Source organism: Calypte anna, chromosome 18, assembly GCF_003957555.1.
Source record: "Calypte anna isolate BGI_N300 chromosome 18, bCalAnn1_v1.p, whole genome shotgun sequence".
NCBI lineage: Eukaryota > Metazoa > Chordata > Aves > Apodiformes > Trochilidae > Calypte > Calypte anna.
Window position 1 is genome coordinate 671235 of NC_044263.1, and position 23945 is coordinate 695179.

At 52.6% G+C, this 23945-nt stretch overlaps 3 protein-coding genes across 8 annotated transcripts in view; 2 read left to right on the forward strand and 1 right to left on the reverse strand.

Moving 5' to 3' along the window:
- TBC1D16 (TBC1 domain family member 16) overlaps positions 1 to 7375 on the reverse strand; it is a 28550-nt gene extending 21175 nt beyond the window's left edge. Inside the window, exons 1-3 of one of the 6 annotated variants that reach the window (XM_030461648.1) lie at positions 7295 to 7349; positions 6360 to 6406; positions 996 to 1231 (exon numbers count right to left, since the gene is read on the reverse strand). In XM_030461648.1, the coding sequence (XP_030317508.1) occupies positions 996 to 1173 (178 nt within the window). In that variant the 5' untranslated portion in view covers positions 1174 to 1231; positions 6360 to 6406; positions 7295 to 7349. Of the gene's footprint in view, positions 1 to 995; positions 1232 to 6359; positions 6407 to 6970; positions 7116 to 7294 lie in introns of those variants that run through there. The other 5 variants (XM_030461646.1, XM_030461647.1, XM_030461649.1 and 2 more) reach the window with 5 other exon arrangements.
- A 101-nt stretch (positions 7376 to 7476) lies between these two features.
- On the forward strand, positions 7477 to 17177 carry CCDC40 (coiled-coil domain containing 40). Its single transcript, XM_030461645.1, has 19 exons — positions 7477 to 7565; positions 7750 to 7851; positions 8300 to 8468; positions 8651 to 8799; positions 9304 to 9387; positions 9495 to 9714; positions 9929 to 10086; positions 10910 to 11032; positions 11405 to 11526; positions 12010 to 12253; positions 12359 to 12541; positions 12845 to 13090; positions 13797 to 14010; positions 14178 to 14347; positions 14465 to 14556; positions 15146 to 15266; positions 15895 to 16083; positions 16279 to 16437; positions 16854 to 17177. The coding sequence occupies exons 1-19, from the start codon at positions 7554 to 7556 to the stop codon at positions 17097 to 17099; spliced, it is 3003 nt and encodes a 1000-aa protein (XP_030317505.1). The 5' UTR covers positions 7477 to 7553; the 3' UTR covers positions 17100 to 17177.
- Positions 17178 to 17843: 666 nt separating this feature from the next.
- On the forward strand, positions 17844 to 23918 carry GAA (glucosidase alpha, acid). The gene is made up of 19 exons (XM_030462107.1): positions 17844 to 18212; positions 18302 to 18447; positions 18764 to 18929; positions 19129 to 19225; positions 19308 to 19427; positions 19583 to 19701; positions 19839 to 19970; positions 20122 to 20232; positions 20376 to 20489; positions 20589 to 20673; positions 20796 to 20913; positions 21050 to 21183; positions 21317 to 21468; positions 21660 to 21808; positions 21980 to 22121; positions 22359 to 22457; positions 22640 to 22804; positions 22990 to 23142; positions 23569 to 23918. Exons 1-19 carry the CDS (start codon positions 17844 to 17846, stop codon positions 23626 to 23628), a joined length of 2631 nt encoding a protein of 876 aa, XP_030317967.1. The 3' UTR covers positions 23629 to 23918.
- The last annotated feature ends 27 nt before the right edge of the window (positions 23919 to 23945 follow it).

The following is a 23945-nucleotide window of genomic DNA, read 5'->3' on the forward strand; positions in this document are numbered from 1 at the left end:
GTCACGGAACAGCTTTACTCTTAGGGAACTGCCTAAGCCTGAGACCTGACCCCCACGTCACCACCGTTACACATGGGCAAAGCAAACCCTGTAATTTGCCAGGAGGCAATTCTGCCACATCAGCTGCAGAGTGTTTGGCATTAACCAGTATTTGCAATTAATTTCAAGTCTGCATACGGAGCATGCACACTTTAGAATAGTCTAAATTCCCACTGGCTTAAAGTGGAGATAGGAATGACATGCTAATACTTCAACTTCCTCTATGGATTACTAAACAAGAGTAAATTCTGAAATATACTACCACATGAGAAACTTCTACTGTTTGTTAGTTAAACAACTTCAAGTGCCAGACAAACAATTCTTTCTCAAAAATATTTACCTTAGTGTAGCTAGAGGGCTACAGCTTTCATGGAAAGCAAATATAAAAAAAAAAAGTGTCACACACACAAGAAGGGAAGTGGGGGTCAATGTTCACAGAATAATTACTTTTGTGAAGCTAAGCCAGTAGCCACAGCTCTCTTTGATGAAAACATGAAAGAGAGCAATAACAGATGAGAATAAAGGGACAGAGCAGTATTTATCTTCATTGACTCCAGTGCATGCAGCCACAATCAGGTTTTCTTTCTTTCCCCTTTACCAGTGGCTGTTGAGGCCTCTCTAGCAATGAGAGTCACAAGATGGTACTTGGCTTTCCTGAACAACACAGCCAGTTGACAGAGCAACAGAACTTGCTGTCCTCAAGTGACAGCTGTCCATCTTCTGGCAATACAAAAGGACTTATTAAAACAGATAAATCAACACTACAGCAGGAGAGAAAGGAGAAATATCATCAATTTTCCTATTCAAAGAGCTGTTGGATCAGTGTGTGGAAGGCTTTGCTTAGTCCCCCATGAGTTTGCTTTGCCCTGTCCACCACTCTTCATTCTCTAGAGCCCAAACTGTAGAACTTGATCCAAACACACAGTGAATGAGCAGTGTCTGCAACACCGTATCACCTGGGTGGTGCTCCCCGATGCCCTGCAGCAGCTCAGGAGGGTGGACACAGACATTGTTCTTGGAGTAGATAATCTCCCCATCAAGTATGGAAGGTGAAGCACTGCCACCAGCAGGATTCAAGGTCAGGAGGTCAGAAGCTTTCGAAGAGGCACGTCGGAGGAGTCGCCCCAGAGACATCGCCAAGGAAATGCTTCCATTATCTGTCAGCTTTAATCAGAAGCCAAATTCAGAAGATCTGCCAAGAAAGAGGAAATAATAGTGTTAGAACAAATATAACAACAGCACAGCACATGCCTACTGCTGTCTGAGAAGGAAGAGGTCTCTCATGGGCTGCTGCATCAATCCTACAACTCAAGGCAAAGCCTTCACATGCTCCGGATCTGTAACATCACCTCTACGTTTTAAAGACACTGAATTACAGAATTCCAGGATGATTTTTTCTCTGCAACAAAGAAATACGAAGGCAAGAAAAAAACACACTTTAACAGTTACTGTGTGTGTGAAACAGAAAAGTAATGCTTGTCACTGAAAACTGCCCATTAAGGGAACAGCTCAGCAGCACAGAGCTGCCTGATGTATCACTGTCCTGGAGATGTCAGAGAAAGTCAGAGTAGACCCTGGAGGATTCCTTCAGCACAGAAAAACTGCTGAGACTAAAATACTAAATAAGGGGCAGCTGCTTTTTCCATACTAAGCACTGATCTCCAAAAAAAATGAGTCAAAACAAGTTCATCTTCTACTTACCAATTTTTTGCATAATCCTGCTGTCCATCTGGGGGTTTAGGGTTACAGTTTTGTTTTATCTTGGTTTTTGAGCAGTGAGGGTTAAACAGAGCTTTTTCAGAGATGAGTGGCAAGAGACCCATTTCAACAGAGTGGGCTGATACTAATGGCAGAGTATGGCATGCCAACCCAAAACAAGTATCTCCTCTGTCAAGAGGTAGCTTTACCTAACTGTGGAGTATGATCCCCAGGTGATCACTGAGTAAGTGTTGTACTCAAATGAAACATGCTCCTCATCAGGGGTGTTGATGAGGAGCTCTGCAGTGACTCCAGCAGGGTCATCCCAGCTACAAACTATTCAGCAAATGGATCAGGAAGATGACTTCATGTATTGAAACAGCAGGTGGGTCTTGGTCAAAGCAATCCCACAGAAAGCCCAACACAACTCCAGGCAGAGCAGGTTCTACTTGCCACTGCTGTCCCCAGCTGGGCAGCAGACCTTCAGAAGCACAGGAGCTTCTGTTCTGCCAAAAGTACACCAGGAGAGCAAACACTGACTTCTGTTGCTTTGAATTCACACATTTATGTGCCCGTGAACAGGCTGGTCTGACCCAGCAGGCACCACACATTGCCACGGTGCCAGGCCCAGGGGCAGCACGTGGTGAGATCAGCTCCGTGTGTTCCCAGTGAGAAGTCCCACACCAGGGTCTGCAGAGCACCCAGCAGGGTGGGCAGAAAGAAAAGAAGGCAGCTCCAGCTTCTACTGTCAGGGGCTTTGTAAGCAGGAAGCATTTAAGGGCCTAAAGCAAACATGGTCAAACACTGAGTAGCTCTGATTTAAGCCCGGTTTTAATGGTATCTCAGACAAACGAGCAACCAGTGCTTCCAGAGAGAGAGATTCCTACAGGGAAGGAGCACAGCTCTCCTGGTTCTGACAGATTTGTATGTACAGAACCTTGCAAGAAGACTGCCCAGTAGCTGACAGAGACTTCATTAATGGTCAGACTACTGGTTTAACTACCAGTTGGTGGGTCTGTCAGCATGAATCAGAGCTTAAGCAGTTTCTGCATTTCAGCCTGTGCTGGAACTTGATGGAGAAGCCTCCACCCTGCACTGTACTGTGCCCAGCAAGTGTTTAGGACACAAGAATTACTCTGCAAGTCCTTGGCACCCATGTCTCCTAGCACCAAACACAACACATATATTCATGTCTCAGGCCCCAAAACCCCACACCAACAGAGCCATGTGCTCCCTCTTGTCCAGATCATCAGAAAACAGCGTATGGTTCAAGGCTCTGGGTTACATCTTTGAGAAAGTAATTTGCCTCAGTTGTCTTTAAAGAGCAAGTCACCTTTCCTCTTACTGTATCCTGCAAGAACACAGACAGTAAATCTGCTGCAATTCCTCCTTCCCACCACCAAGTTACAACACAGCATTTCAACAGAGCACAGGGGACTCCGGAGCAGTGAGGTGGAGCAGCCTGCAGAGCACCAGAGGCCCTCAGCCTCCAGCTCTGCTCGGCTACTCCCTGCTCCCATCAGGACTGAAACCAGATCCTCATCCCTGTCAGAACTGGAAAGGAGCAAAACCTGAGTATGCAGAGGAGGAAGGTGGGACCAGGTGGCTGCTGCTGCTTCCTCAGAAAACACCAGTGAGCTTTGCCTTCTAAGGACAGCAGATGTAGATGCAAGTACAAAACAAGAGCTTGTGTGGTGTCCTACAGCAGCTCTCCAGAGGCTCTCAGGAATGCAGGAAGAGGTGCAGGATTTCTCTGCTAACAGAGAAAGCATTTAACTAGCTTTTACCTAGCAGAGAAAGAACAAAGCAACAGGTAAATGATGAAAAGCTGCTCCCTGGACAGCAGGAGGAATTTGAAGGGAAATATCACTCTGATCCTGCAGAACACCTGCTGCTTCCCCACTGCCTCAAGTGTGCAGAAATTCAGTCGTGCATTTGTCTTGCAGGAGAGCTACAGCACCAGGAATCAGAGAGCCCACTACAATACTACAAATAGCCAAGAACACTGGGAAGTATTAGCAAGACTCAAATGAATCCCTTCTTTATTGCTACAAGTAATAAAAAGACCAAATCTGCAGGGTTTGCTCCATTCTCAGCCCTTTTCTGTGTGAGACAAGACTGCACACCCAGTCCACAGGGAATGGGGAAAAGCAGGTATTGCTGCTGCCTCTTGTGCAGTCTTGGGAGGCAAGCAAGAACTATCCCTACAGCTAAATCAGCATAAAATTAGCACCATTCCCCTCAAAAAAAGAGTATTTTTCATATTAATCTTCTATTTAACTCCTGATCTGAAGGGATTCCTTTCAATGAGGCAGAGACAACCCACCTCTCCAGAAGCTGAAGCACTGAATTAGCTGATAAGCTCTTGCTGAGTGCCAATATTTATTAAGCACACACACATTTTCTTCTCCCACACATCAACTGCCACCACTGAAAATCTTTGCTCCAGCTACTAGGTCTGTTCACACAGCCCCTGGCTGCTCTCCCAGGCAATGCTACACGAGAGCTCAGAAACAGGCTGGGGAGCCAACTCCTGAAATCACCCCAGGAGCCTCTTCCCAGGAGCCTGACCAGTTCCAGCCAGCAGCATCTCAAATAACGCCAGCTGCTCGCCTCCCGTGGCAATGCCCTTCCCCTCCTCACAAACTGATGAACAACAAAATCCTGTTTGCCTTGGCAGATCACACCCTCACCTTGGCAGACACTGCTGGACCAAATGTTGCTGCCTCCGGTTGCACAAGATTCCTGTATTCCAGCAAAGGAGGGCAAAGCAGGGCTCCTGCCTGGGCTGACACAGGCTCCAAAAAGCATTATTCCTGGTGTGTGCAGTGCACGCTGACACCAGAGCAGCTCACCAGCACACGACAAGGCTTCTCTCACAAACCTCTTTTGCCCATGGAAGCACACGACAGCCTGAGCTGCGGGGTTGTCTGCAGCTGACAAGTCACACCACTGAGGTCCTGTGGCTCCAAAGGCAAATTGGTATGCACCAGTTTGATAGCTTTACAAGGAAAATAAGCCAGGCTACAGGGCTCTTGAAGAGAAACACTAGACCTACAGCATGCCTAGGCACAGAGGAGAAACAAGAGCTGTCAAACATCAGCACCAAATTTAAGTATGAGATGCCTGAAGCAAGAAAAATGCAACAGGCTTTTTCTTTTTTTTTTTTTTTTTCCCTTTAGTAACTTAAAATTAATTTTACATACTTAAGGAGTACAAAGTCACTGCAGTGGGAAATTCTCACACACTGCATAAGTCCCTGAGTCCCTGCTTCCTCCTCCCCTGGGAGCAAATGCTGGGTGTGCATCTCTGGAAGCATTTGCTGGAAGGCAGAGACCAGAGAGGGTTACAGGAGCCCAGGAGTCAGGACTTAGAGCTTCTTTCCAGTCTTCTAACTGGATTTTCTGTGCAATTCTCAGCTAGTCACTCACTTGATCTGTACCTCTCTCTGTGTATGTGAGAGCCCTTGTAATGACCTTCCCTTTGTATTTCAATACCTCTACATTGGGGGGGGGGGGGGAAACAACAAAAAAGGCTTTTAAAACTACTAGCTATTAGCTGGAGCTATTTCGGATTACCAAGCCAAACCAGGGAAAAAAGTCTTCCATAGGGAGCCATTCTAAAGTCATTCCATTTCAGGAGAGCATTATGTAGGTCACCAAAAAGTCTTTGATGAAAGTGCTGCCAGTGCAGCGGTGGCACAGAGAGCAGAGAGCAAAGGCAGAGCCAGGGCTGAGACCCCACCACTCACACAACTCCAATCCCAGGCACTTCAGTGGGATGGATTTTGCTCATCTCAGATGAGAAGGTAAAAAAGGGACAGCAGACTGAATGCTGCAGGTTTGTGAGTCAGATAAAAAGCGAAAGGGAACGCTATTATCAGGCTGCCTGCTGCTCCCTGCCACACCTGCCCAGGCAGAGGAAAAGCAAACAAAAAACTATACACCCCTCCAGCAATAAAAGTCAAACTGCAACACACGCTTTAGTGCTGAGAAATTACTTGTGCCATGTGTCCTTCCATCCCAGGACTAAACACCATTTCATATTACTTAACTGCAGTGCTTGTGCAGCAGGCAACACTTTTATGGCTTTTTATTTCCAGCATCCTGTAGCCATGGCCTGATAACACTCACAGTACCAGATCCCTAACTATCAGCAGCTAAAATATCCCAGGAGCCAGGTTCCACAGCTGAACTGATGAACCAGCTGCAAAACCTTTTGACTGATGCTTTGAAGAAGTCTCCTCTTCCCCTGCCACAAGCTGCGCCATGCCTCCTTTCCTTCTTGCTGGCCTGACAGGGAAAGCCATGCTTTGCCCCATCCCACTCTCAGCTTTACACCAACCACACAGTAAAACATACAGAATAAACTTGGATATGCAGCAAATCCAACAGTGGGTCAAAAAAGCAGCTTTCAGAGACTCCTCTGTTTTTAACTAAGTGATAACCAGAACAAGAATGAGCTCTTCAAAGCTTACAAACCTAAAGCTTTCCACAAAAGCAGCAGTGAGCCAGAGATCTCTATCCTGAGCTATCCGGATCTTCACATTTCTACTATTTTATCTTAAAAGATCTTTAATTTTTCTTCCTTCCTATTCAGAGTGGCAACTAAGAACACAATACCTTTGCAACAGACGCTACCCGTCCGAGAGCAGAGAAGACAGGCAGAGCTGAGGGAGGAAGGAAGGAGCAGAGTTATTTTACGGAGTGTCAGCAGCACAGTGAGCGATATATCACACCTAACCCTGCCCCGGGGCCAGCCAGCAAATTATAGCCAAGGATCCCGACCATCCATCTTCACGTCTCTGCCGGTAACTGAACTCAGCAAAGGAAGAGGGGGAGAGATGCTGGGGTAACCCGAGCAAACCCGCTTCCCCCGAAGCCAGGACATCGTGACAACACCGTCACTGTCCCGACCCACTCCGGAATGGCCGCAGATGAAGTTCGGGGACTGTTTTGGGTTCCGCTCCCTACCGGCACCACACCGACCCCCCCGGGGGCTCCGGGCACCATCCCCACCACCCCGGCGTGGGGCTCTGCGGAGCGGAGCGGGGGTGGGCAGGAAGGGCAGACAAAGAGGGGGATAAAGCAGGGGATGCATCCCCGGGGCAGGACAGCGGGCACGAACCCGCGTGACAGTGACACGCGTGAGGAGCAGCTGCCCCGCGGGCCCGCGTGTGCCGGGACAGCCGATCCCCCGCTGCCGCCCGCCCCTCCCCCGGCCCCGGCCCCACCGCTCAACGCGCCCCTTGCGACCGACGCCCCCCGCGGCCCCGGCGCTTTCACCGGTACAGACGAACGCGGGGAAACTTCTGCCGGCTGCCGCGGCTGGACGGCCCTGGGCGGGCTCCGAACAGCTGCCCCCCTCGTCCCACCGGGCCCCGCTCCGCCTCGCCCGGCCCGGCCCGGCCCGGCCCGGCCCCACGGGGTGCGCCCGCCCCCGGCCCCGCCCCGCCCGCTGCCGGCGTGACCCGGGGGTGCCCGGCAGCCGCCTGCGCCCGGGGAGGGCGGGCAGGGACACCCCCGCTCCAGCACGCCCCGGCCCTCAGCGCCGTTACCTGCTGCCCCGCCCCGGGGCTGGCGCGGCCATGGCTGCCGGGGCTCCGCGGGGCTGTCCCGGTGCTGTCCCGGTGCTGTCCCGGTCCCGGCGGGCTGAGGGAGCTGTGCGGATGGGGCCCCCCCCGCCTTCCCCTCACGGCGTGAGGTGGTGCCGCCCGATCCCCCCCCAGACACCCCTCACTCCCCCCCCGCGGGCTGAGGTGGTGCCGCCCGCCCCCCACGTGACCGGGTGTTGCCGCGTCGCCTGGCAACGGGGACATGGCGGAGCCGGTGAGTGCGGGGCTGGGCCCGGGCTGGGCCTGGCTGACCCCCGGACTCCCCTCGGACTCCCCTCGGCCTCCGGGTGCCTCTGCCCAGCCCCGCGGCGGAGGGGCGGCCTGCAGTGGAGGGCTCCGAGGCTCTGGGCTGGTTCTCACTCTCTTTCTCTCTGTCCTGCGGGATGCTCTGGTTGCAGGCACAGGACAGCCGCAGCACCATGGAGGAGCCCCCCGAGGCCGCAGCGGAAGGCTCCGCTGAACGGGATGCGATCCGAGTTCCCTCACATCTTGCTATGGAGGTGATTTCCTTTGAAACGTTCCCAGGACAGCCCGTTCCGTGCATTCCCTACCTGCCCATGGAAGCAGTTTCAGTAGGAAGAAGTAAAACAAGCAGTTCTTGCCGTCTTCCCCTGTGTGTAAAATTGTACTTCAAATTCTCCTGGGGCAGTTTTACTGCTGCATAACACAAAACCAATCAGAACTGGAACAGGGAGAAACTAATTGGTCAAGCAGAAAGTATCAAAAAGCTCTGACAAAACCGGAGGCTCCTTTGTTGTGCTGCATATGTGTGGAGCTTCTTTTGTAAGGAGTGACACAACTTTGCCAGCACAGCTTTGAGCCTGTTTCAGAGCAAGGCCCTCTTGATTCTTTGTCTGCATTGTTCATGTCTCATCAGAACAGCAGTAAGCAGATTTTTAGGGGCAAATAGATTGAAAGTTGTTTCAGGTGATGGATTTTATGTTTCAGGAAGAATCTCCAGGGACTTTCTCAGACAAAATGGCATTAGACAGTTGCACTCCTGAACTGGGTGACATGGAGCAGCCAGTAAGGGGCAGAGGAAACCCTTCCCCTCCTTCAGGGGCTCCTCCACAGGAATCTGGGTGGTCACAGGAGTTGAGCAGCTGCACAGAGTCAGGTATCATTTGGGTTCTTATTAAAAGTACAGCACTTAATACTGTCTGTCAAGTGCAGTTTCTAGTTTTCTCTCTTTCTGATCATTGTTAGCCCACCTGGAGGCACAATGCTATGAAATCTGAGCCTTTATCTTTTTTTGGGAGGGCTGGGGTAGCATTGGAGAGCCCATTTCTCTCTGTTCAGGGTCTGCCTTTGAGCAATTCAGTCACCTTACTGCTGGTGAGCAAAGATGGAAAAAGAAATGGCAGCAGCGTGGAGCTGAGGAAGATGAAAAAAGCAGAAGAGAAGAAACCACAGAAGAGAGAGAACTGGTTGTCTTGGATCCAGAGCATGTGAGGAGTCCTCAAATCTTCTCTCTCTTCTTTGCAGACTTGCTATTTTTATCCACATAAAACGTGTGAGGTGAACATGAGCAGAGGCTCAGCTGGATGCTAAAACTGCTTGCTTAAAAATAGCTTTGCAGGAATAGTAACTGCAGCATGTGTCTGCTCCCTCAGTGTAACCCAAACACTGCAGGTTCGGGGGTGAGCAGAGCACTGGGGTGAGTCTGGTGGTGTCCTGAAAGAGCAGTAGAGTGAATGGATGGGATCTCAGCTGTGGCTCTGCCAAGATGTTTCTGACTTTCAAATACTCTCAGCAGTCACTTGCTGATGTCAGCACATACCCGGGCTGTAACTCTTCTCACTTGTTACACTGAGTGTAGCTAAAATAAGAACACAAGTGCCTATGGCAGAAAATAGGATGGTTTATTTAATAGAGGGGAGTGGCAGTAAGGTTTCTCTGACATTTATTTACAAATGTGTGTTAAAGTTTATCAACGCTGTTCTCCTTTGCAGCCTCTGATGAGAAGATTTCAGGCTGCCCTGAAGAATTACCTTACTAAGCAGATGGAAAAAGTGACCCTAGATCTTCGGGAGCTGGTATGTGGCATCCTTTTTGCCTTCCTACAGCTGCCCCCCATGTCCAAGGAGGGAAGACAGTCTTCCTTTTCCTGAAGGGAGATAGCTGATTCCTCTTGTGTTTGCAGAGGACAGCAACAAAGAAGGGCAAAGCAGAGAGGGAAGAGCTCGGGGTGATCCTGTATGGAGCACAGCAGCAGCTGGCCAGGCTGCAGGTGGAGCTGGAGAAAAGCCATGACCTCCATGCTCAGATGGCCACAGCACGTCAGCAGCTGGAGGAGGAACTGAAGGGCCTCAGGCTCACTCACAAGAAAATGTGTCAGAACACAGATGATGAACGCAAGAAAGGTGACTGAGGCAGTCCTGGTAATAGTTCCTAATTCTAGGAAATGTAGAGAAATGAATTTGAATGTAAGTCAAGCACTGGGTTGAAAAATACATCAGGAATATGTAAATAATCTTAAATACAGACCACGTTACTGCATAGTAATTCTAAAAAGGTCTTCAGGACTAAAACATCAACTCCTTGATAAATGTTTTTTTTTTCCTTCTGCCTCCGTAGTTTCTGCAATGCAAACCCAGATTGAAAACTTGGCCTTGCATCTCTTCTACATGCAGAATATGGACCAGGATATGCAGCATAATATTTTACTGATGAAACGGTCAACAAAGAAGGCTGAGGCAGAGAAGTTCCAGGCTGAGATGGAAAAGAAAAAACAGGTATCAAGTATAGCTGCTTTAAAGTAAATAAATACAGGTGACAGTTAGTGGTGAGTCTTAGAGGAGGTCTGCCTTGTCAGAAGGAAGGTTGTATCTACATATCACAATGTATGGGGATATTATTCCCAAATAATTGAAAAAAACCCCAACCCCATAGGCTTTTGTAAGAATGAGAAGAATCCCCACCAGCAGGACAGGGGCACGTACTGCCCAGGAGTTGTTGGCAAGCCTTCTAATAGTAGGCTCACTCCAGCAGACGGGGTGTGGAGACCAAGATATTCAGAAAAGAACTGTTGTATATTGCAGTCCCGAGAATTATTCTGAGTCACAGCGAGTTTCACAATGCACTGAGAACTTCGGAGAGGAGCTGAGCAGGTTGGTGTGCTGGAGCTCCCTCTGCTGCCCTCTGCCTGCGCAGGACACTGCAGAATTACACACAAACTGCTGAAGTCGAGTGGATTTTAGGTGGTTTTTAACAAAGGGTCTTAAAACAGAAATCATTAAGGATCCCGACTGCTGGAGAGGTGGCACTGCATAAATCGTGCTGCCAGGAGTAAGTGTTGTTCAGAGCTGAAGATTGATTTACTGCTGCAAATGGAATTATTCTTTTAAAAATCAGCAGAGAAGGTCTCATTCTTTTGCAAGTTGTCACTGCTGCACTGATGGGTCATTTGTATATGGATGGAAAAGTTTCTGTAGGAATCAAGTCTAATCCAGTTGCCAATTTAGTCCCCTTTCTAGCCTCTCTTACTTGTGTAGAATGTAGTTGGTTAAGACTGAGCTTCTGTTACTCACCCTGAACTGCTGGGCTCTGACTCTTTAGGATCTTCTTGTAGAGCGTTTAACAAGGAAATCCTATGAACTGCAAGAGCAGATTGCACTGTTTGAAGCTCAGCTTGTGGCCCAAGCAGAGGACACAAAAGCAACTCGGCAAGCAGTAAATGAGGTAGGAAGGTACTTTTTTCACTTCTAGTTAATATTTCCCTCCAGAAGGACTGACCATGTTGGCTCATGCTCACGTGGTGTGTACAGTTTATGAGCTGTATGGCTCATTTCTGTCTGCAGGAATGAAGATGTTCTTAGTTTTTCTTTTTTCTGTCCCTTTGCCTTTAAAAATTGCCTGTAAATCACTTCCTTCCCCACCTTCTCAACAGTTTTTTTCTTGGAGACCTATTCTCTGTCATCTGGAGTGTAGACAAACCAAACACATTAATGTTCCTGCCCAACATATGATGAAGAAACATATTGCATTGTAACATGAATTTGTTCTTTCAGCCCAGTGTAGGTTAATCCTGTCCACCAACTCTCTCTTCTCTAGGCTTGTATGGAGATCCAGGCTATTAACATGGAGAAGAAACGATTGATGGGCCACTGGAATAGCAGCTTGGCTGGAATGAAGCAAAGAGATGAGGCCTATATTGCTGCACAGGAGTTGCTGAGGTTTGGTATCTGAACACAGCCCCAGGAGTGACCTCAAATAATGCAGACAGGAAGGATTTTTAAATGGGCAGGATGTCTTCTGTCAAGTTTATTACTGTATGGGCAGGATATGTCAGGCAGAATATGTTTGCTGCTGTAAAGCACATAATAAGGTTAAAGGACAAGAGCAAGAGTTCTTTGTTACTGTTTTCTTTATCCAAAACACAACTCTCCCTCAGAATGTGTGTTTTTAAAAAAGCTGTTTGGAGTTTTTCTATTCATATTTAATTTCTTTAAAAGAGTTCCTTCACCTTTGCAGCAAACATTTCCTTTTAAATCTTAATGCCTTCCTCCATCTTCTGATGACTCTGCACACAAGCCTTTGTGCAAGTCCTTCTTGTTCAGCTGTGGCTGCAACAGCATGGTCGAAAGAGGAACCTGTAGACCTCTGTTCTGCACATGAATCAATCCCTGTGATGATTTTCCATCCTTTTGCCTCTTCAGCAAGTACAGAGATGACCTCAAGTCCCTAGAAATGGACATCCATGGCTGTAGGAAGTCAATCAGGAAGGAGGAGGAGAAGAATGAGTTGCTTGTCTCCACTCTGAACCGTTCACAGAATGATGCCAACACCACCAAGAAGCTGATTGCCCAGTGCCTTTCAAAGCAGGAGGCCTTGAAGGTTGAATGTGTCACCTATGTTCGTGTTCTCCAGGAGACAGAGCAGGCCCTAAACAGGACCAAGATGGTGAGAAGAGCCCATGGAAGCACAACTCTTTTTAAATTGGACCACGGGTATTTAATACCCTTCCCCAAGCAGTTGTAGTGATCTTGCCTCTGTCTTCCCTTTTAGGACCAAGCTGCTCATCTGAATGAGTTGCTGTCCATCAGCAAGGACATTGAGAAAGAGACTGATGCCAAAGAGCAGATGGAGAATGAAATCATGGCAAAGCTTCAGGACCAGATGATGTCCAGCAAAGCCATAAAACACTTCTCACAGCTGGCTGCAAAGCTTCGAAGGAGAATAACAGATCTGGTATGGAACTGCTTCTGCCTGTGGGCAGGGGAAGGAAACTGCCTAATGCAGTTTCACAAGCATGTGGTGTCAGTATCCTCAGTCTGCTTTTCAGGTCTGCAGTGGAAACTGCTGAGTTTGCAGCTTCAGTTTGGTTCCTCCAGTGATCTTACTGCAGGATTCTGGTGTGTGTGAGAGAGCTGGGCCAAAAAGACCTGACACAGAACATGCAGTTCTTTCTCAGCCCCCTGACTCCTGTGCTTTGATAAGTGACGAGTTGCTGGTGGTGATTGTTGTTTGTTTTCTGTCTGTTGATATTCCTAGGAGCTGCATTTCTCCAAAGTTGAGAATGATACTGCTCAGGTTATTCTGAATGCAACTCATACCACCTGCAGGCTGACAGTTCTCCAAAAAACACTTTGTGAGCTGGACAAGGAAGTAAAGGATGTCCATGATCTGATCAAGCACAGTGAGAGTGAAATTGCAAAGTACAATGTCCAGATTGAGAACAAGCAAGTGGTCATCAGCCAGTACAACAAGAGGTTGGAGACTCTTCTTTCCCAGCAGGGGGTATGTACCTTTACATTTCAGTCCCAAACTTGGTTTTATTCTTTGTGGTGACCACAGATGCCCTTGATAAATGTAACTGCCTGGACTGTTAAACCTCTCAGGCATCAGTATTGTGTTTGAAAAGCTGCAATAGTTAATGTCAATGTTTACATTTGCCAGGCAGTTGTTGATCCATGTGTAGAGGAGCTGGTGCTAGGGAATTGTGAAACAAGGGTGTGCCTAGCACAGATTCCTGCAGGGAGTTGTCTTCACCTGATGGAAGTGTTAGATGACACCAATACTCTGGGAGTAAACAGGATCTGCAAAGACTGATAAGGGGAGAGAGGAAAAGGCAGAGTGGCTTCAGTGGCTTGCTGGCTGTCCCCATTCAGATTATGGCCAGATCTGTGCCTACCACTGCCAGCAAGAGTTTTGTGGAAACCAATGTGAAAATGAGTACTGTGGCTTTTGAATGTCCAGATGTAGCTGTTGTAAGAGCTTAGGAGGCCCTCACCACACAGAGAACCTTCTGGGCTTCTGTTACAGTTATTCCTGTGAGGTCAGTAATTACTGGTCCCATTGAGCACATGGGAAATGGATGCAGAAAGTAACTTACAAAATAGCAGTATGGTTGAAGTATTTAGGAGCTGGCCCAGCCTTCTGCAGTGATGCTATGAGTGAACAGCTTCTACCTGCCTGACTGATCCCAAACTTTGCCCTTTTACAGGGGCAAGAACTGGGACCACTGGAAATTGAGATCAAGAGGCTGACCAAGCAGATAGAAGAATGTAATTCCGAGGTGATGACGCTGCAGAAGTACTGGCTCAGTCTGCAGAAAGAGCTGGTGAAGCTAACACACGAGCGGGAGGAACAGATCTCCTCCTTGGACATGTTGAAGAAACAACTCACAATAATGCAGCAGAAGAAAGTGCGAACGGAGAGTAAGGCATCTGGGGGCTTGTGGAAAAATGTCCTGGCTGGGCCTGTGGGACATGGGTGGCTCCTCATGCATGCAGTGTTGTCTGGTCTAATAGCAGTTTGTCACACCTTGCCTGTGTTCAGCCCACTGCTCCTGGGAATTACAAAACTTCCTTCTGTCCACCTGTAGATGAAATTCAGCAGGAAACAAAAGAACAGAAAGAGACTGAACGTCACATGAGGAACATGTCAAATGACTTGATAAGGCTGAATGTGTTGATCAACAAGAATAACAGCAGCTTCGAGGAGCTGCAGTGTGGCAACATTATCACAGAAAATGAGTTTTTACGCTCCCTCAAGGTACTTGACATCTCATTTCCAGGTCTCAACCTCCTATGCAGATCAGAGGCAATCAGTGATTCTGTAAAACTTTCTGAGCCTGACAATGTTGTATTGTTTTATCCTTCCCAAACCTAGGCAGCAGAAAAAGAATCAATTGAGATGCAGGAGAAGCACAGTCAATTGACTGAGGAGAAAGAAAGACTCCTGAACAGCCTGCTGGAAGCAGAGTAGGTACCAGAGAGATTCTTGCTTTTTGCCACAGTCTTTGAGCTTTCATAGGTGTGTCCATGTTACCTTTCTTCTCATCAAACTGAACCAGCACCAGCAAATGTGCTTGTGTCCTTGGAGAAGGTGAAAGGGAGTTTAACCAATTGCTGAAATGCAGAAACTGAAAGGTGCTTTACCCATCTCTGGAACAAGCAAGAACTGAGAGGGTGTTGGCTTTAACGATTCCAGCTTGTGCTGGATGTTGTCAAGATGTATAAGGAAGGCTCTGCATGGTGTCTCCTCTGTCCAGAGCTCAGAGGGAGTGTGCTGCTCTGGGCAATTAATGGGGGTCCATCAGCCCCCTGTCAGTCTGAGGTCACTTGTTTTTACAGTTATTGTGCCACTCCCTATGTTGCAGAGCTTTCTGTCTGATTTCAAGCTGCTTTCTCACTGCCCTTTTACACGTCCTGTGTGCAAATTCTTTGTTTCTGCCAAACCAGCTCTGGGTTCAGAGTCACCTTGGGAGAGTGTTGCCACTGCCACACGGAGTGTGCACAACAGCATCCTCGCTGTGCTCAGAGGCACCACTTTCCCTTTCTGTCACTGAAGGCACCAGATCATGCTCTGGGAGAAGAAGATCCAGCTGACAAAGGAGATGCGTGCGGCAGTGGACTTTGAGACAGGACAAGGTGAAATCCGAGCCATGAGGATGGAGATTCATAGGATGCAAGTAAGGCACTGGAGAAGAGGACTGAGGAGGGGAAGTGGCACACAACGTATTCAGCTTTGGAGTTGCTGAAATGTAAAGCAGGGGTCGAGAAACAGGCTGGAGAAGTAGCTTCTTCAAGGCCAGGACAGCACTGGAAATCTTAGCACCATGCAGAGTTGAATCCATCCAGTGTACAGACACCTTCCTCGTGCTGCAGCCAAATCAAGGTGTGCCAGAGAAATGTATTTACAGTGTACTGTGTCTGCCACCTTGTTCTGTGACCCCAATTTATTAGCAGCAAAATTACTAGTGTTGCTTCATCTTACTCACTGGCTAGGGAAGTCTTCTGGCAAAACAACTCTTTCCTTTAGTTCTCAGGATACTTTTGCTCTTCTGCTTTTGCTATTGCTAGTAAGTTTCAGTGAAACATTTTGAAGATTACTTTAAATGAGCTGATAATCCAGCTCTCTGCCTTCCAGATCCACACAGGGCAGAACAGGTTGGGATTTAGAGCAAGTGTGGGTTGCCAAGGCTCACGTGTCACGTGTCTGGTTCATGTTGATGGGATGTGCCACACAGGAAGCTTCAGTTAGGTGCCATTTGCAAACATTCATTACTTTCAGCCTTTTTTTATCTCAATCAATGGCAGATTCGCTATGGGCAGCTGATGAAGCAGCAGGAGAAGATGATTCGTGATATGGAGGCATCTGTTGCTCGTAGGGAGACAATAACAATTCGTGGAGAGGGTCAGAACAAAACAGATAAGAAACGTGTCACCAAGAGTGACTGCCACCGCAAGATAGAGGAGCTGAGAAAGAAGATCAGTGAAACCCAGCAGGTGAGCAAGGGAAGCAGGAGCTGCCAGAGGTCACCTAGGCTGGGATTTGCCCCAGCACTCAGCGCAGAGACACGGGGTGTCAGGACACAGACCCTGCCCCAGCACAGCACAAAACATTAGTTCTGGAAAGATGGGTGGGAGTGCAGCTGGACAGAAGAACCAGAGTCTGCCATTTCCTTCTCTTCTGTTTAATAGAATGCTCAAGACTGCAACAAAACCATCTTGGAGCTGGAGAGCACCCAGGCCTCCCTTAGTGCCTCTGTCTTGGAGAAGCAGCGAGAACTGCATGAGCTGCAGGTTGAGAATGATGGCCTCGATTCTGACATGGAATGTCTTCAGAACAAGAAGCGATGGGTAAGCACACAGTGTTCACCTGGAAACAGCCTGAAGGACAGTGTTTGTGTCTGGAAATTATCTAGTAACATTTGTCCTTTGTGAGTGCTAGATGGCTACTTGTGTTACAGACTGGAGAGCCAGCTCAAGGTCTTGAATGCCCTTCTGCCAAGTTTTTAAGTTGGTGAATCTCTGTTCTGGCAAGGGTTGCCTTATATATGGGGGAGTTTCTCCGATTCATGGAATTCTGTGATGTGACTGTACCTCTGTGACACCCGGTGATGCTGTTTGACTGTTATAACAGGGACTTCACCTCCATGTCCTTCCGTTCCACAACATGAAGGTTACAGAACCTGCAACACGAATCCTATTCATTTCTTATTCCTCTTCTGTGTGCTGTCTGCCATCAAAGCAGTTTCCATTGTTGCTTTTCTCAGAACCTTTTGGAGATTGTGGCCCACCAGACACGCCAGAAGCACCTGCAGGCACTGAAGGAGGGGAAGTACACTTCCCTCTGCCGCACAGAGCAGGCCTGGAGAGCCGAGCTGCAGAAGCTGCAGGACCGGCTCCGTGCTGTTAACACCGTTGTCCACCAGATCCAGCAGGAACATCCTCAGCACCAAAGGATTCTCCAGTGGCTCAGCCAGTGCTTGGAATCCAGGCTTGGCTCGCAGGAAGCCTGACAGAGATGTGGACAAAACACATAAACCCAACAGTCCTTGTTCTTCTAGAGGCTGCAGGCTTTGTAAATGAATAAATATAAATAAAATAAATGTGTGTAAGGGGGAATATGTAGAACCACCACATAGGTTGGGCTGGAAAAGAACTTTAAGGTCATCAAGTCCAACTGTTAACCCAGGACTACCCAGTCCCCACTAAACCATGTCCACATTGGCATGGTTTGTAAATCCCTCCAGGGATGAGGTACTCCACCTCTGCCCTGAGCAGCCTGGGCCAGGGCCTGACAACCCTTTCCAGGGAGAAATTGTTCCTAATATCCAATCTAAACCTCTCCTGTCACAACTTCAGGCCATTTCTTCTTGTCCTATTGCTTGTTCCTTGGGAGAAGAAACCAACTGTCCCCGGGCTCCAGCCTCCTTTCAGGGAGGTGTAGAGAGGAACATTTTATTAACGCTAGAACGTTGTGAATTTCGTTTCACGTTACCTTTCACCCCTGCTGCAGAGGGCAGCTTCTCCTCTCCGTGCTTCTCACCAACCATAGGGTGTTTTGGAAGCTCCCAGCCCCCCAGCACAGCTGCAGCACCCAAGGGGCCGTTCGGGCCTCGCTCTTCCTTTTCCTTGAGCTCCGTCCAAGCCGCAACACCCGAGCGGCGGCGGGGCCGGGCCGGGTCCGGGAAGGGGAAGGGAAAGGGAAGGCAGCGGTGCCGGGCCCGCCCCTCGGCCTGCCGTGCTCCGGAGGCCGGGCCATGCCGGGCCCGCGGGTGGCCGTGGCCGCGCTGCTGGCGCTGCTGGTCCCCGCCGCGGCGGGCAGCACCGGGACCGCCTGCGAGGTGTCCCCGGGAGACCGCTTCGACTGCGGCCCCGAGCGGCTGCTGTCGCGGGCGGACTGCGAGGAGCGGGGCTGCTGCTACCGCCCCGGCCCCGGCTCCGGCCCCGGCCCACCCTGGTGCTTCTTCCCCCGCGGCTACCGCAGCTACCGGGCGGAGAACCTGACTGCCACGGCCAGCGGCTACACCGCCCGGCTCCGCCGCGTCGTCGCCAGCTTCCTGCCAGAGGACGTGGGCTGCCTGCGGCTGGACCTGGCGCTGGAGACCCCCACCCGCCTGCGCTTCACGGTGCGGACCGTCCCCAGCCCCGGTCCCGCTCCCGGTCCGGCTCCCGGTCCGCTCCCTGCCGACCTCCCCTCCCTCTCTGTGCCCCGCAGCTGCGGGACCCGGCCCGGCAGCGCTACGAGGTGCCCCTGGCCACGCCGCGGGGGAGCGGCCGGGCCGCCGCCGAGCTCTACGGGCTGAAGCTCAACTCCGACCCCTTCGGCCTCGTCGTCTACCGGCAGAGCGACGGGCAGGTCCTGTGAGTGCCCGTCCTCCCCTCGCCTGTGCGAAGGGGTTCGGTCTGGAAGCGGGACCTGACACCGGCCCCAGCGATGCGCGGGATGGGAGCAGGGAGGTGGCAGGGACACTGGTGGCGGCAGAAGGTGGCTCTGCTTCCGCCCCCTCTGCTGTTCGGTGGCTGAAAAGGGAAACAGGAATCCCAGAGCTCAGTCGAGACCTGGTTTCGTTTGCCGTGGTGACGAGCATCCCTGTCCCTCCGCAGTGGTGGCGGTCCCCAGCCCGGTACCTCCTCCCCGCCGGGGCAGTTTGCCCGAGCCTCCCTTTCTCTCCGGCAGGCTGAACACCACCGTCGCGCCCCTCTTCTTCGCAGACCAGTTCCTGCAGATCTCCACCTCCTTGCCCTCCCGGTTCATTTCTGGGCTGGGGGAGCACCTGACCCCCCTGGTCCTCGACACAGCATGGACCAGGGTGACCCTGTGGAATCGGGACATGGCGCCCGCGGTATGTGGCAGGGCAGAGGGGAAGGGAGAAGGCTCATCTCTGCTTGCAAGGGTGGCCCCACAGCCTCTTGTGTCTTGTCTGGGGCTGGGTTGAGGTGACAATGATGGTGCCCCTGGCCAGCGGCAAGGGGCAGGCAGGTGGGTGCTGTGCCAAGGTCTCTGGCAGACCATCACCAGCACTGCACTGTGCCCTGCTCCAGCCCCAGGTCAACCTCTATGGGTCCCACCCTTTCTACCTGGTGATGGAGGACAGTGGGTTGGCTCATGGTGTCTTCTTGCTGAACAGCAATGCAATGGGTGAGTCCCATGGAGGTGCAGGGCATGGGCTTGGCCACTGTCCCTGTCCTCAATGTGTTCCTCTGGTGTTGTACATCCCCAGACGTGCTCCTGCAGCCCAGCCCGGCCCTGACCTGGCGTACAACAGGTGGGATCCTGGACTTCTACGTCTTCCTGGGTCCTGACCCCAAGAGCGTGGTCCGGCAGTACCTGGATGTCGTTGGTACGAGCCTGTGGGGGGCACAGGGGCTCCTGGGATGGGAGGCTATCCTCTAAGTGCCTTGGTAGGGCTGGTGTTGTGCAGTAGGGCTGTGGGAGACTGTGATACTTGGCCATCCCTGCACCCACCTGGCCAGCACCCACCCTCCTGGCTTCCAGGGTTCCCCTTCATGCCTCCATACTGGGGCCTGGGCTTCCACCTTTGCCGCTGGGGCTACTCCTCCACCGACATCACCCGGCAGGTCGTAGCCAACATGACAGCAGCCCGCTTCCCCCTGGTAGGTCTCAGCTGCTCCCCAGAGCCTCTGCCTGACAGGACCCATGGGGTCTGGCAGGGAGCCCCCATGGGGTGGGGTCTGGTGGCAGTGTGCAGGGGTCCCTGCTCCTTCCTGAGCACCGGTGCCACCATCTGCAGGACGTGCAGTGGAATGACCTGGATTACACAGATGCCAAGAGGGATTTCACCTTCAACAAGAAAACCTTTAAGGACTACCCAGAGATGGTGCAGGATTTTCACCGCCATGGGCTGAGGTACATCATGATTGTGGTGAGTGACACCCCTGGCCCTGCCAGCGCTTCTGCATGGGTGGGCTGGCACTGGGGTTACCAGCTGTCCCCATGAGCTGCGATGGAACTTCCACAGGGATGGCAAGGGAGGCTGTTCTTGCTGGTGAAGCTCTGGCTTTGTGCCCTGCCAGGATCCTGGGATCAGCAGCTCAGGGCCTCCTGGCACCTACAAACCCTATGACGAGGGACTGAAACGAGGAGTGTTCATCCGAAACGCCACGGGGCAGCCCCTGATTGGGAAGGTGTGTGCAGGGAGCAGCTCCAGTCCCCATGAGAGGGGGATTGAAGGGGACCCTGAGTACCACAGGGACACCCCCAGGTGGTAGCTAAGGAGCAGTGGGTCAGGGACAGCAGGAGTTTTCCCATTGCTGCCTCCTTCCTGAAGGTGTGGCCAGGTCCCACTGCATTCCCTGACTTCACCAACCCAGAGACTCATGAGTGGTGGCACGACATGGTGAAGGATTTCCATGACCAAGTGCCCTTCGACGGCATGTGGATTGTGAGTGGCCCCAGCAGAGCTGTCAGATGCAGCTCCCCATCTCCTGCCCTGCACCTGCAGTGAGTGCATCCATTCCCTCCCATTCCCTTCCCTCCCCAGGACATGAATGAGCCATCAAACTTTGTGGAGGGCTCCCAGCACGGCTGCCCTACCAACAGCTTGGAGCAGCCTCCCTACGTGCCAGGTACAGAGTGTGTACCAGCTTCTGCCCGGGGGTGTAGGGAGCTCTGGGAGGAGTTGAGGGAATGTTCCAGTCCCTTCCAAGCATGCTCCGAGCTCGCCCTTGTCACCCTCTCTCCCATGCAGGTGTTTTTGGGGGACGCCTCCAAGCGGGGACTATCTGTGCCTCCAGCCAGCAGTTCCTGTCCTCCCACTACAACCTGCACAGCCTGTATGGGCTGACCGAGGCCATCGCCTCCCACAAGTAAGCCTGGGGCACATCCCAGGGGACATCCCACTGTCCCATGTCACCAGCTCTGTGCTTCGTCAGGAGCTGCTGGTGGGGGTCTGACCCCCCTCCCCAGCCACTTGGTGCTGAGCTGACCCCATCCTGCCCGCAGTGCACTGCTGAGGGTCCGGGGCAAGCGTCCCTTTGTCATCTCACGCTCCACGTTTGCGGGGCTGGGGCGCTACGCAGGGCACTGGACTGGGGACGTCGGCAGTGACTGGGAGCAGCTCTATTACTCTGTACCAGGTAGGCTGCAGGGTGCTGGGGCTGCATCCATCCCCGCTTGGCCCTCAGTGCCTGCCCAACAGCCAGGGGCTTCTCTGTGAGCTCCGTGTCCACAGCACCACAGCGCCCGGTGCCCTCTGTGTCCCCTCCGCAGAGATCCTTCTCTTTAACCTCTTCGGGGTGCCGCTGGTGGGCGCTGACATCTGCGGCTTCGCCGGCGACACAACCGAGGAGCTGTGCGTGCGCTGGACCCAGCTGGGTGCCTTCTACCCCTTCATGAGGAACCACAACGACCACGGGGCACGGGTGAGCACCCAGAGCCCTCGCCCCGCTGGGCAGGGGGGTGGCTGGGTGGGCGCAAGGGTCTGTGCGGGGGTGCCCTGCCTACCTGTGCCACGGGTGCCAGGCTGGTGGCAGAAGTCACGCAGTACTCCTCAGAGGCACCACCTCTCCCCCCCGCGCTGCCTGAGCATCCCCCTCCGGGCTCTCCCCTGCAGCCACAGGAGCCGTATGCCTTCAGCCCGGCTGCCCAGGTTGCCATGAGGGATGCCCTCCGCCTCCGCTACTCCCTCCTGCCTTTCCTCTACACCCTCTTCCACCGGGCTCACTCTGCTGGAGAGACGGTGGCCCGGCCCCTCTTCCTCGAGTGAGTGCTGGGCAAACTGGGCCTGCCGTGTGCTCGTCCCCGGTGGGAGGTGGGCGTGGGGCCTCCTGCAAGCTGCGAGGGGCCCCAGGTGGAGCTAGGGGGATGCTCAGTCCCACACAAGTGCACTCTGAGCTTACCCTTGCTATCACTGCTCCCCACTTCCCTCCACAGGTTCCCCAAGGACCCCAACACCTGGACTGTGGACCGGCAGCTCCTGTGGGGTGGGGGGCTGCTCATCACACCTGTGCTGGAGCCAGGAGTCACCAAAGTCAGCGGCTACTTCCCAGCAGGGACGTGGTACAGCCTCATGGGGGTGGGTGCACCCCTGCCGTGCTGCAGAGCTCCTGGGGGGCTGCGTGGGGTCTTCATGGTGGGACCCTGCATGTGTCCCTGTGCTCCACCACAGGGACCAGCCTGTCAGGGCTGTGCTCAGCCCTTGTGCCTCCCCTGCCCTTGCTCTTGGCTGTTTGAGGGTCACGGCACTGGCCTGGGACCCCCTTGGGCACATGGCCCCCTACATCTGCTCTTTTCTCTTTTTGTTGTACTTTAGGACTCCACCATCCACAGCAAAGGGCAGTGGATCCTCCTGTCAGCCCCCCTGGACACCATTAACGTCCATGTCCGTGCTGGGCACATCCTGCCCCTGCAGGTGAGTCCCCTCCATGCCGTGGTGACCTGCCTGGCCAGCCCCTGCCCACGCATGGGTCGGGGACAAGCAGGGCAACATGGGCAAGCTGGACATCACCCAACCAGCCATGAGCCTGAGCACCCAGCTGGGCTGGGAGAAGGGGCTCCAGCAGCACCAGAGCTGTACCCAATCCCTCACCTCAGGAGCCTGCGTTCAGCACTGCTGAGTCCCGCCAGAGGGGCATGGCCCTGGTGGTGGCACTGACACCGGATGGCTTCGCCAGGGGGGAACTGTTCTGGGATGATGGGGAGAGCTGGCAGACCTTTGAGAATGGGGACTACACCGAGGTCCTCTTCCTGGCCAGCCAGGTGAGTGAGCAGGGAATGGTGCTGGTGGGGGGTATCTGGACATGGGGGTTTGCAGCCATGTGCAGGTCCTGGTGGTCCTGGGGCATGCATGGCTGTGGGATGGATGGTCACATCAGGAGTCCCCGTGTGTGCGTGGAGTGTCTGGGACCCAGAAGCACAGGGTGACAGCCCCCCTGTCTCCACAGGGCACCGTGCTCAGCCAGCTCCTGCGGGCAAGCACCCACCTGGATGGGATCCTGCTGGAGGCTGTGACCGTGCTGGGTGTCACCAGCCCTCCCCGGCAAGTCCTGGCCAACGGTGCCATCGTGGGTGACTTCTCCTACCGCAGTGACACCCAGGTAAGTGCTTGGCCCCCTGTGGGAGGGGGCAGTAGTATTGGAAGTTGCCGGGAAGAATTTGGGGCTCAGCCAAGGCGCTGGCAGGGGCTGGCCCCAGCAATGGCATGGCACCTGCTTTACTGGCACCAAGGAGTGTAGAGGGCTGCTCAGCATGGGCTGAATCACTGCACTGAGGCTGGGGCAGGATTAGGTTGTGCAAGGGGGTGAGAATGGGGAGCTGGAGGATGGAAAGGATGTGTGGTGATGTGTGTAGGTCAAGAAGCAGTGGCATGGCTCTTCTCCTGGGGCTGTCTACTGTGGGTTCCCTTCCTGGGGGGGTCTGTGGGAGTGTGGCTGTGCTGGGCTGTGGCTCTGTGCACCCCAGGGGGGCAGGACACCCCATCCTGGCTGCTTCTTGCTGTGCTGACCCTTCCATCTCGCCCTCAGGTGCTGCAAGTCCCTGTGTCACTGCCAATGTGGGAGCAGTTTGTGATCTCTTGGTCTTGAGCCTGTGCTGCTTGGTGGGGGGAGGCAGTGCTGCTCCCTCCAGCTCTGGGGCTGAATCCATCCCAGCCCCCATAGAACAGGAGCTGCTGCTGCTCATCCCACCCCCTGCAGCTCCCGGGCTTTGGCTTCCCTTCATGCCAGTGTGAGTTAGCTGGAGATCAGAGCACTGGACTTGCATCAGGGGGTGGCTGCACAACCCCCAGGGATGGGGAAACCTTCATCTCCTCCAGGATAAAAAGGATCCAAAGTGCCTTGAGAGACAGCAAACCTGTTAATGTGACAGACCAGTGACCTCTGGAGGGACTGTGGGGAGTCCC